Below are 12,449 nucleotides of genomic sequence, written 5' to 3' on the forward strand. Positions count from 1 at the left end.
GCTGTAGGAGGACTGAGCTGAGGAGATGCTGCAAGACTGCGGGTGGAGAGGTGTGGGTAGCAGTGTGACAGAGATGCATGAACTTGCACTTGTGGGGCAAGAACCCAGGACAGAGAGGTCCTGGGTTCGAGACGTACTGTATATACGCCGGCGAGCAGAAGTGTGCGAGATTAGGACCTGATCTTGCTGCCGAGCTTCCGTTATAAGCCCCGTAACGTAAGTCACCCGTTTGTCTGTAATTCATATTGAACTGGTCTGGCCGTTCTGAACGAACTAGTCCGTAAATCCAAAAGCTGGAGGCCAAATGGAGACCACAGGAGTGAAGCTAAGCTCTTCTGTCTCGGAGCAGCTCAGCGATGGCGAGACAGCATGGTCAGCCTCGAGCTGCTTTTCTCTCCCGGTAGGCCCTGTCATTGGACGGCTCTCCTGTGCACAGGCCTTCACCTCGTGCCGTGAAGTCAGTCCTGCAGAGGCCCCGAGGCTCATCCTGTGACCACTGTTACTCACTGAGGGGCAGACATGCAGCGCCATAATTTTCTGCCTTTTCATTACCTTCCCATTCCCTACTGCAAATTACAGATTGGCTGACTAGTCATTATCATCGTTCTGGTGTTTTGCCCTCTGGTCCCAGTGGATTGGTGTCCCCCGGTCGCTGGAGGATAAGCGCACATGCTGTGGCTTCCTCGCGCAGGGCAGGCCATGAGAAAACAAACCAACCAATTAAAAAAAAAAATGTCTGCGACAGTTTCTGTGAACAAGCTCATCTAGGAGTGTTGCAGGGAGGGAGGTGGCTGAAGTGTGGGCATTGCACGTACTCCCAGTGCATTCTGCATCGTATTTAATTCTAATAATTAATTATTATTTAATTATAATTTCGTTGGCAGTTCATATACTTGACATACACTTTTTAAATGACTGTGACTGTTAGTCTATTAGTGCACACTTGTCTCAATATACATCTGCCCGTGTGTAACATTCATGGTAACAATGTACTTGAATAAGGCTAAAAACGCAGTCATAATTCCTTCATAAGCACCACAATGCACAATAAAATAACATGCATAAAAATCCGCAGACCGCCAAATACTCAAACTGTTGTTCTTGTCAGCTCTCAAGTCCTTGTCGGTGTCTTCCATCGTTTTTCCTGATTTCACTGGATCTGTAGTGAACCATCACAAATATCAATTTCAATCGCACAAATGGTTGTAAAGGAGCCAAGCAATGCTGGGGCCCTGGGTTCAAATCCAGACCTGGCATGCTATCTGTGTGGAGTTCGCATGTTGCCCTGTCCGTGTAGGTGCTCCTGTTTCCTTCCCACAATTCAAAGACAAGCCGGTGGGTTGATTGTCTTCTGGGAAACGTGGCCCTGGTGTGAGTGTGTCTGCCCTGTGGTGGACTGGCGTCCCATCCAGGGTGTACCCTGCCCTGCGCCCGCTGCTTGCTGGCACAGCCTCCAGCTACCCCCCCAAGACCCTGAATTGGAAGAAGGGGTTAGAACTGGATGGAGGGGTTGTAAAGGGTTGTGCACGTTGTTCTGCTGTGTGATGTAGCGCTTGCGAAGAAGTTAGGACTCTGTTTATCAGCCCCATTCACGTAAAGTGAAACCAAAATCTTAAAACAATGGGAAACCTTCAGTTGACCGTGTTTCCTGTGTGGCTGTTTTTTGGAGTCAGTTTTGTGTTTTAGTCTTTGTCTGTTTTGGCCTGGTTGAACTTTCAGAACACAAATTAGTTTTTACCAACCTGCTACATTTAAGAAATGAATGCAGATTTCAAGTTTTGTCTTTGTTGCCTACAGGTATGTGTTAAAATTATTTTTGAGGAAACAGTATAGTGGTACTGTAGAAATAGCAACAGAACTGTCTGAAACTCTTTAACTGAAAAAGATGTGAAGTTGAAGTAAATTGTTACTTTCACAATCCACACTAATCATGTTATAAGAACTATTACAACATATCTGAAAATTATGTGGGGAAAATAAGAACCAGGTACATGCCATTGACTGAAAATTAATTTTGCATTTTGAGGTAGTGAAGGTAAAGAAAAAAAATTTAGAATGAAAATATTCATACTTGGAGCAAACCAAATTATACCAGGTTTACCAGAGCTGGACAAATGCCAGTTTTTCTGGATACCATAAGGCCTTTTGATGGATATTTTTCAGTCCAAACGATTGTTTGGTTTCCAACGGCACAGTTAGATGCTGATGTAACTATCCAGATTTATTTTTGTTTTTAAGGAAAGTAATATTATTCTGGCCTTGTGATGGCAAAGTGAATTCACCATCCTGAGTCAAATCCACAGATCATGATGTCGGGAGTCAAATTAAGTGTTATGAATATCAAACGCATCCCATTTTTATATCTGGCTCAACAGCATGACAGCATGAGCCTTGCACTAATCTTCCAGTACCAGTACAGGGAGGTGGGAAAAGATAAGGTCCCCTACGTAATTACGGTAGCCTTACTTGGGGCACAGGGGGAGCAGTAATGATCTATCTGTAGTACTTCCTTTAGATTTGCTTTCCCATTACACCGTTGGCGTTAAGCTTGTACTCAAAATATGTTCAAACCTGTTGCCAAACTTACACTCTGTCTCTTTTGAGGTTTTAGGGGATATCCTTTCAAGTCAAAGATTAAGAGTGAAGTTCACATCGATTTTAATGAGCTTTCTTAAACACACAGGAAATGTGTTTGATTTTGTTTGAAATATTAGAATTTACCCTATTTAACAGATCGACTACACATAACAATTATTATACAATACGGCTAAATATAAAAATGTTTGAGTAGCTGTGTGAACGTTGAAGTTTTAGTGCTGGGAGAATTAGTAGCTTTTGTTAACACTAAAATTGCATGTGTCTGCTGAGAACACTAAATTGCTATTTAGGTATGTAGAGCTCAAACTGCCTATATTTTACCACCAGTCTGTATGTCTACACATAACACTATGAATTATGAGAAGGCTTTGGAGATTAAAATGTTCAAAAAAGTTAAAGGTATAATTCACTTTTCCTGGGAAAATTTTATTTTTATCTTATGATACTTTATTACTTAGACTGCTTGTACTCCATATCAGAAATGCCAGTACTAAGTTTCGATTGCAAGAAACATTGATCGGTTTTTTTTGTCAGATGAAATCGTGTTGCGTTAAAAAATGTTTCCCTTCACTGAGGCTAAACACGGTAACTGCCCTGGCACAGGAAAAGGAATTGTCTAACCTGCATTCCATAGGGCTGTCATGGGTCTCCTATTCCAAATAAACACAGGTTTTAGTTATCCACTTGTAGAGGAGCAACAGAAACAAAGCTGAAAACAAGCCAACCATGACCTCTTATAGCCGATAATGCTGTGTGTATTAATTCTTGCCTTGCCAGACTTTGATTTTGGCATTTACGGTTTGTGCTTGTGTGTTAAATTCCACCAAATAACGTTGAGGGTGGGATATTCTGGCACTTTAAGACAGTACGTGCTGTAATTCAGAAGTGGTTTGTCTTTTGTGCAAAGGTTTGTTGTGGTATCAGTTGTTAAGCTTGCAGTTCAAGGTTTCCAGTAGTCCAACAGTGGCTACAAGGGTACAGCTTATCAGAAAGATACACGTATCACAGGATAATGGCCATGGAGCAGCCCCACAGTAAAGTGAATTTACACGAACACACTATTTGATGCGTGATAAAACGTTTTTTAGCTGTGTTGTTACTATTCTTGTCGTCTCACTGAGTTTCACAACAGAGTGATATGCAGTTTGGAAAATGGAAAAGCAAACTAATCGCACTTTAATGAAAGTGTTCAGCGTGAGACAGATAAAGCTGGCAGGCGTCGTGAAGCAGTGGCTAGGCCTCTGGACTTGTGACAGGAGGCTCGTGGGGATGTTGGGATACTGCTGCTCTCAGAATCACTCCAGTAATCGCCCGACTCCGGTAAAAGTGGGTTTCCAGATTGTCATTGTAAAAGAAGCCTGTATCTTAGTTCACCTGGGTAAATAAAGAATTGTATGAAAATAGTATTTTAGGAGAAGCCTACAATGCCATCAGGGAGATCTTTTTTTTTCCTGTCTCGTGCTACTTCAAGACCAGTGCCCATGAAGAGTTTTCCAAAATAAATTGCCTTTATAGAGCCAGTCTGCTAAAGACGGTTTTTAAAAATGTCATGGACTCTAAACTTCAGTGACACTCGATGGCTGAGTTAGCAGTGATAATTGATCTCGCTGCAGTGGCTTAGACATCTTCCCCCTCGTGCTGTAATGGAGCTAAAGGCCTTTGGAACTTCCTTACGCAAGTGTTGGTTTAGGAGTAGTATGCGGGACAAAGTGGGACCTTGGAGGAAAGATGTAGCAGATGAAAGGACATTTTTTTGCGTCTTAAGGCTTTTTGTAATAAAGAAGTGATAGCCAGTATCAGCCTTGCAGAACTGAGGTCAGAGTATTCACGTTGATGGGATTTTCTATTGTTCAGGCAATTTAAAAACCTTTTGAAGAATGTTTTTGGGGATTTGTGCTGAACACAAAGCAGTTCACATTTCTTTCGTAATAAGGGAATGTTGATGCGCAGTGCTGGCACTGTAGCGTTACAGCAAGATGGTGAAAGATTCTTCAAAGATATGTTATCTGTGTGTTGATCACAGTGGGGAAAAAAGCCACAGGACATTTATTTTGAGACATGTACTGACCTGTAAAGTAACAATGTAAGTATTGTAAGGAGCCTAGAGTGTTTTCTTCAAACATTACTTAAAATGGACTGAGATTGCATTTTTCAGCAAGTGGTAATTTTAAATCCAGTTTGTTGCATTCAGTTAACTATGTAACATTATTGCTTGTATGATTCTGGGATTAGACTACAATTTTTTTCTGTAACAACTCAAGGACCCATTGTTTATTTGAGCAATGAAAAGAGTCTGGTTATATCTAATCAGGTGAATAATGTGTTTTGTCTTCAGGTTCAGTACATTTGCATATTACCAAGTTATTCCATTAGGGATCTATAGCTACATTAAGTAAAATATTTTGCTAAAGCTGATCATGAGACATACACAAACATGCATTTCATGGTCATGCTGTAGATTAAATTATATAAATCGGGGTTTAATAGATAATAGATATTAAATAATACATTTAAAACCAGTCAAGATTCTACAGAATGTCAATAAAGTCTCTGTTGTTACACAGTTCATCCTAAACTTAATCATACCCTAACCCTAAAGCTAATCCTGATATTAACTTTGACATAATATCATCAGTATGTAATATCTTTGAATGCTTCTTTAACCTTTTGCAGTACCTCAATTGACGGTTTATTAATGATGAATAGAGTATTGTTATAGCTTTATTTATACAAAAACAAAGTATGCGCCATTTTATATATCACATTCTAACTGGTTAAAAGTAATTTTGAGCTCTGTCATTTGGTTACACATCCCTTTGAGGCAATAGCTGCATGCAGTCTGTTACCCATTGAGCTCATCAAGCTCTGTGTGCAATTTATTGAGATGCTCTGCCAAGCCAATTCTCGGGATGTTCTGACATCAGTTTTTCCTTCAGCATGCAAAAAGCATGCTCATTTGGATTGAAGTCTGGACATTGCCTTGACTAGTGTAAGTCTAAGATTTTCCACTTTTTTTTTCTTGATGAGCTTGTCGTTTTCTTTAGCAACATATTTTGGGTCATTCTCATGCAGCTTGGTCAAGCTCTGCAAAATAAGTATGGAAGCATTTCCTTCTACATGAGCAGGCGAAAGATTTCTGTAGAGTTCAGATTACATTCTGTAGCCATCCGTTCCTGCACCTCACAGAAAAGACATCTGAGCCCGGTCCACAGGTGGCCTACAAGCCCAGGCCCTAACATTGCCTCCGGCACCCCTTCAGATTTTGTTAAAGTGCAGAGGCGAGCAGGAACAGTTTTGGAACAAAGTTGTACAGACCAATGGGACCAAGGCAACCTTTCGGAGAGTTTAAAAGCTTATGTATGGTCTGGAGAAAGACAGGAACTGCATACTGTACGTTCCAAAGAAGACCACCTCAGCTGTGAAGCATGGTCCGGCCTGGGTGTGCATGACTGTCTCTGCAGCTGGCACCCGTGGTACAAAGTTACGTTCTACAGCGATCCTTCCCTGACAGCATGACAGCAGCAGGGACTGGGGGGCCCAGCACAGCCAGCTAGGCTCACAGGTACACACAATCATGGAGACCTGCAGAAAAATGTAATCGGGGGCTTTTCTACTTATGCAGCACTTGGACAGGAGGTGCCGATTGGCAGGGGCATAAATCAATGCAAGTGTAAGCATTCGGGACGATCCTATCAATACCCCCCAGTCCCACCATGGTGAATTTATTTCAAGGTTCGGCTTCGTTCCAGAAATACCGCTGGCAGGTGCTGGTGCCTCCTGGCACTGCTTTGCTCAGGTTTCATCATAAATATGTCATACAAGCACCAGATATTGTCATTCTCTTTGGTTTTAACTATGATTTAGAAATGGGAAGAGGGGCAGATGGGCGGGAAGCTTTTTGGCCCATTCTGCTCATTTGTTGGCTAGTGAGCTGTTGAACCAAGGGTCTCGTTGAAACTGTTTCTTCAAGTGTCTTGACATCTGCTTCCTTCTCACGGGTATAGAGATTATCCCTCCCCACCGGTCCTTTGTGAAAGAAGTGCAAAGTGCGGATCTGGTGGCCAATTAAGATAATGCTAGAGCCAGTTTGTAGCAATTTGATCCATTTAAGAAGGGCTTTTTTGCGTTATTGTACGTGAATCAATAAATAAAGACAATATGTGAATGAAGCCTTTTTATTTTTGAAGGAACGAGTAATAGGTTTATTCCATGCTGAAAAAAAAGAAGAAAGAAAACACAACGTTTCAGCCGTGGAGCCTTCTTCAGGTGTCGAAAAGATCAATATTATGTTGACACCTGAAGAACGTTGTGTTTTCTTTCTTCTTTTTTTCAGCATGGAATAAACCTGTTACTTGTTCCTTTGCAGCCTACGCATGCTGACGCAGCTACACACCTGAACTTTTTATTTTTGTTCTTTTTCAGGTGGGACAGTGGATCCATTCAAGCTGCATTTGCTGTGCAAGTTTTGTGATTTTGAGCCCTCAACGTGTGATGGAAGAAGTAACTGCTTCTCCAACTGCACCAAAACAGCAATTTGTGAGAAACCTCAAGAAGTCTGCGTGAGCATTTGGTATTTGATCTTTTCGAGTTGCTTAATTAAAGCCATTTAATTTGTTACTTCTTATTATTTTATTGTTCTTGAGAGTATGAATGTTATTGCTGATGCAGATCAGAATTTATATTCTTCCAAATTGGGTGGAAAAAAACACTAAAATTAGGTGCACTTTCTGCCTGTATCTATGTAAACCACCAGTAATCATAAACATTAATATACAGTATATAGAATGAAATCCTACTGGGTGGGGCATTTAAAACTAAGAGCAGTATCCACACTTTGTTGAAGCCAGCAATGGCTGGATCAGATCTTCAGATCAATTAACCTGTAACCATGAAATGAGCTAGAGGGACAGGCTTCATGTCATTTAAAAAATTTCCACAGTACTCATGTGGTTATGAATCCTGTCTCCAATGGTTAACCTTTTGTCTCTTTTCAGGAGGAAGGATGATAACAATGTAACCATTGAGACGCTGTGTCATGATCCAGCAGAAAAAATATATGGGCTACTTCTGGATGACTACAATTCCACAAAATGTTATATGAAAGAAAAGAAGTTTCCTGGTTCGCTATTTTATGTGTGTTCTTGTACCGAAGAAGAGTGCAACAATAAGCTTATTTTTTCACCAGGTGAGTCAATCATGAAGGTTTCGGCAGAAGCACTGCTCTGCTTTTTACAGTATGTACAGTAGAATTAACTTTTCATAAAAGAGATGATTACGGAATTAGGACCATTCCCACACTGACTGGAGTTTCAGAAAGTCGTTGTAGTTACCATACCCTTGTGTGGAAACTGCTGCTAAAGGAGTTAAATTTTTCCTGACAGGAATGAGTTGAATTTCATGAAGATAATAAAACTGCTGAAAACAGATCTTTTTCTTCAAGCTAAAATTTGCTTTCAGGATTTAGATACATACATAAGTAAAGAAGTTGTATTTTTTTACAAGAGCTGGGCTTTGTATAATGAAACTATTGTATGGTAGACCTGGAAGCAAATTAATGCTGCCAAAGTAGTTGTTTTCATTAGATCTGCTTCTGGGGTTATACAGCACCACGAAACGATAGCACGATCACTTGTTGTGATGCGTTATCAGCTCTTTAACGAAAACAGCTCAGAGGAGCAGGGAGCTGTAACATGTTGGAAGAGGGCTTGCCTGCAATTGCAGACATGTGGTTTCCTGTCTGTGTTTAACTTAGAACATCATGACCACATGGCTTGCAGCACCTCCCGACAGTGTGCATTAACTGCCTATATTTCTACAAGTGATGCCAATAATGTGATTTAAACTTATAGTCGGACTTATTTTTTCCTCGTGTTCTGTGGTTAAAGATAAACATTTGGCATTTGCAAGTGATACAAGTGACTGTTAATATCAGCTAGGAGCTGGCATTTTCAGGTCCTTTTAATTCATTGAACACTGGGAAATGTCTGTGGACAATGCAGCTGGTAAGTGTATACTTTCTCCAGGTAGGCTTGTGCAATGGGCTTGACTGTAGTGAGTTAACATTGTAATATATGAAGCACAAAAGAAGAGGACAGTGTTTATTGTGGAATAAAATAAAAATGATTTTTGCTTTTTTTTTTGCTTATGAAATCATCATCGTTAGTTTTCAATGCAGACTTGTAGTAATACTTAATTGAAATCAGGAGAAAAATGTTTTCACTGGCCCAAAGTGTAATGAGGTCAGGGCACTGTGGTTAACACTCCTACTCTTACAATGCCCTGGTATCTTTAAAGACCATGTGTCCATCCAAAATTCTCTGTCCCCAATCACCTTGCTGAAGCCTTGCTTTAGACAAAACCAGGCTACAGAGTTGTAATGCCGTTGGAATCTGTCCTGAAAGCACTTCTATGTGTAGACAGCAGAAAGATGTACAATATACGCCATCCTGTAAATACTGTGTATGAGATCACTGTGTATAAACACCAGGGGGTGTAGCTGCAGTCCAGTGGCAGTGATCGAGTCAATCTGATGTATACTGTAGAAGGAAAGGCAACCAGTCTGCTGTCTCACGTTACCAGGCTGAATTTGCAGCTGTCTCCTGAATCCGTTGGCTTCCCAGTTACGGTCTCGCTCTTGGGCGTGCTGGGGTCACGTGTTTGCGCTCTGGGATCACGCGTGAACCACATGCAGCGTGCACATTCTCTCTGCATTTGCCTTCGCGGTGTAGTGCACACACACTTCTCAAACTGAGACCTCTCAAACTGATGAGCCAGTCCCTCAGTTGCTCTGTATTTAGAACAGGCCACCTCTCATATTTCAATTTATCAGTGAGAAATTAATCTTTCACGTATTTCCTGAAATGCTTTGTAGACATTAACTTTTTATTGTTAGCATATTATTATTATTGTATGTAAAAAAATGTGAAGTGTAGTGTTCACTAAAGCCAGTAATGAAACATACATGCTCTGATACTGTCTGCAGGCAGTGTGGGTAATGTTTTTAATATTTAGGTTTTTGACAGTGTTAAACATTCTTAGAAAGTAACAGTTTGTAGTTTCTGTTGCATTTTGTAGCTTTTTTTTTTTACTTTTAGACTTTTTGGTCTTTTAATAGAGATTTGAGACACAAGCAAAGTGAATTTAGGATAACTGAATCACTGTCAAACTAGAAATAAGGTATCCCTCCCAGTGTGTATACGGTATACAGTGACTGAGAGTTTGAATTCTGTTCAGAATTGAGTTCTGTTCTGGAAACCATTCTGTAAATTGAGTTTTACTCTTTACCCCTTAGAATGTTTACTATTTAATATTTTGATGGCAGTAAATGTCCTTCCCTTACTATGACCTGCTCAGCTCAAATGAACATTTGGTAATGCAATGAATACCCTGCATTATATAATAAAATGGAAAAAACTCACTCATACAGTAAATAGACTGTGTGTAAAATTAAATATCATGGATTAAACAGGGGAAGTTATTTAAGGAAACAGTACACAGCTGTGAGCAGTTTCCACTTACATGTATGAATTCATAAAAGATTGCAAATCTGATTTTTCAAATTAATTTACAGTGGTTTTATATAAAGTCAGATTTGCGTAATTCAAGTGTTTGTAACCTGGAATTGTGTCTACAAAGAAGAATGTGGACTTTATGGGGCTGATGAAGTTTTATAGTGATAATACTTTAATTATTTGATTGATGTCTTATAGGCTGCAGCCTAACATCTGATTTGTATTTTGGGTGCTCAGCCGTTTCTAATCTATTTTGTAACACAACGCATGTAAAACTTGATGAAGCTCTATCAGGTTTTACAGATGGTTGGAACCTTTATGCACATGTTATAGATTTTCTCAGTGCACGTTGTTAATTTTCATTTTATACAGTCATGTGTTTCAGACTTAGAGGGGTTTAAAGCATCAATTACTGTTTTCAAGTGATAGAATGCCTCTGTTCCAGTGATTTTGAGTTCATGAGGATTCTGTCATTTTATAATTCAAGTAAAAACTCTAAGCAAAGTTGCAAGTATTGCTGCTATTAATGTTTTCATTATCAAGTTGCAGTACTGCTCCAGTTAATCAAAACCAAACATGCACTTCATGATATTCTGTTAATTGTAGGTCCCAGTAGGAAACAGCAGTCAACTTACATTTCTCGATGTCTAGTGGTATGGGCAGATATACAGTAGGTTAGGTACTCTTCCTCATCTTTAATAGATTGTACCAAAGGATGAGAATGTTCGTGGTTATGGCCTCACGATGTTATTTTTGTGTTAAAAAAGAAACATATAATTTTTTTTCTTGGCTGGATTTACAATGTGTTCAGAAAAAAAAAACCCAGCTTCTAAAAGAAGAGGTTTGGTCTACACAAAAATAATCTTCTGTGGTCAATCTGGAACATTAGTGTAGCGAGTTCGAGCTGTAAGGATTATACTTCATGCATCGTTTCCTGTCTAACTTCTCACTTCTTTTATGTTTTACGTGTATGTATGTTTGTTTTTCTGCAGTTAGTAGCAAGCTTCTGTTTCTGTATTGGCAGGGCTCAGGACATTTTAAAGAGGTCTGGGGATACTTTTAATCCCAAGGAAGTGACACTGAGGTGTAACCCAATGAAGCATAAGCCACTGCAGTGATGACTATCTTTGCTTTTGCATCACAGCTTTCGTGTCTTCACCTTTGTGACCCGCTTTGAAAATATCTTTGTAGTTTACGTTGGTGGATCTATAAAATCAACTAGACGTCATCCAAGAACTGCAGGCTTCTCACCCTGAAGATTTTCCTAACAGATAACCAGAAGAGAAGAAAAAGCTAAAAAGCTTTGGTGATAATGAGGACCGTAGCTTATGGTGATTCAGTTGTATCCCAGCGCAGACTATTGAATCACATTTATCGTTTACAATTTGAAATTTGTTTATACTGAAATCCCTACATACAGTATCTGTATGAATTTTCCACAATTTTCTGAAAGACCAATTTACTGTACTGGTCCACAGAAAAACCCTGTCATCCATATTTAACAGATTTTTTGTTGTTGTTGAATAGCCATGAAGCATGTTCAATTATGATATGGATCTTCTTTAAAAAAAGTCTTACTTTCCAAAATCACCTGGAAGAAATTCTAGTGAATTTGATTGTAAAATTTACAATTTACAGTCGGCTACAAGAATTCATAATCAATTTGCAATTATCTGCAAGTGCAGTAGATAATTTAAACAATGAAATGCAGGAGACATTTTGAATTCAGTTTATATTTATATAATGCTCCTTAAATATCTTTGTGAATCAGAGCAGTATAGGCGTTTGGGGCGATCTAAACTTTTTCTTTCTTGACAACAAACCGTAGCAGTGAACTGTGGTCTAAATAAATGTCAGGTTTATTAACATCAGAGGATTTCCTGACTCATCTCAGGAACAAAAATAAAGATGTATTTTAAGGCAGAGCTGGCAGCTCCGGTGCAACAGGATACCCCAGGTCCCAGCTGGAGCACGCTGGGGCCCTGCTGCCTGGATGCCCCAAGCTGGGCCGGATGATCGACTGGGAAATCGGGATCCGTGAAAATCATGTCCCTGCTTCCTGTCGCTTCTCACTTTCTTACTTTGTGCCCTGAAGTGTCCTCTTTTAATAATTAACCCTAAAATAAGTCATACTGGAACTGTTGTTTGTTTGTTTTTTCGCTGGGGTTCGGCATTCAGCAGATGTTGTGTCAGTTCAGCTCTCCCAGACGTTCAGACTCAGTGCCTGTTCCAGAGCAAGAGGTCTGTTTCTGTGGGCTCCGGATAGGGCTCTGTTTCAGAGGCCGTTATTATGATTTTTCATTCGACAGATCTTCAATATTGTAATAAAGCGTTTATAGC

General features: G+C 39.8%; 1 protein-coding gene across 2 annotated transcripts in view; it reads left to right on the top strand.

Moving 5' to 3' along the window:
* tgfbr2b (transforming growth factor beta receptor 2b) overlaps positions 1 to 12,449 on the top strand; it is a 29,221-nt gene that overhangs the window by 3,607 nt on the left and 13,165 nt on the right. Inside the window, exons 2-3 of one of the 2 annotated variants that reach the window (XM_088602087.1) lie at positions 7,021 to 7,157; positions 7,593 to 7,783. In XM_088602087.1, the coding sequence (XP_088458213.1) occupies positions 7,090 to 7,157; positions 7,593 to 7,783 (259 nt within the window). In that variant the 5' untranslated portion in view covers positions 7,021 to 7,089. Of the gene's footprint in view, positions 1 to 7,020; positions 7,169 to 7,592; positions 7,784 to 12,449 lie in introns of both variants that reach the window. The other variant, XM_088602086.1, reaches the window with a different exon arrangement.

Source organism: Lepisosteus platostomus, chromosome 12 (genome assembly GCF_059453375.1).
Source record: "Lepisosteus platostomus isolate fLepPlt1 chromosome 12, fLepPlt1.hap1, whole genome shotgun sequence".
In the NCBI taxonomy this organism is placed as follows: domain Eukaryota; kingdom Metazoa; phylum Chordata; class Actinopteri; order Semionotiformes; family Lepisosteidae; genus Lepisosteus; species Lepisosteus platostomus.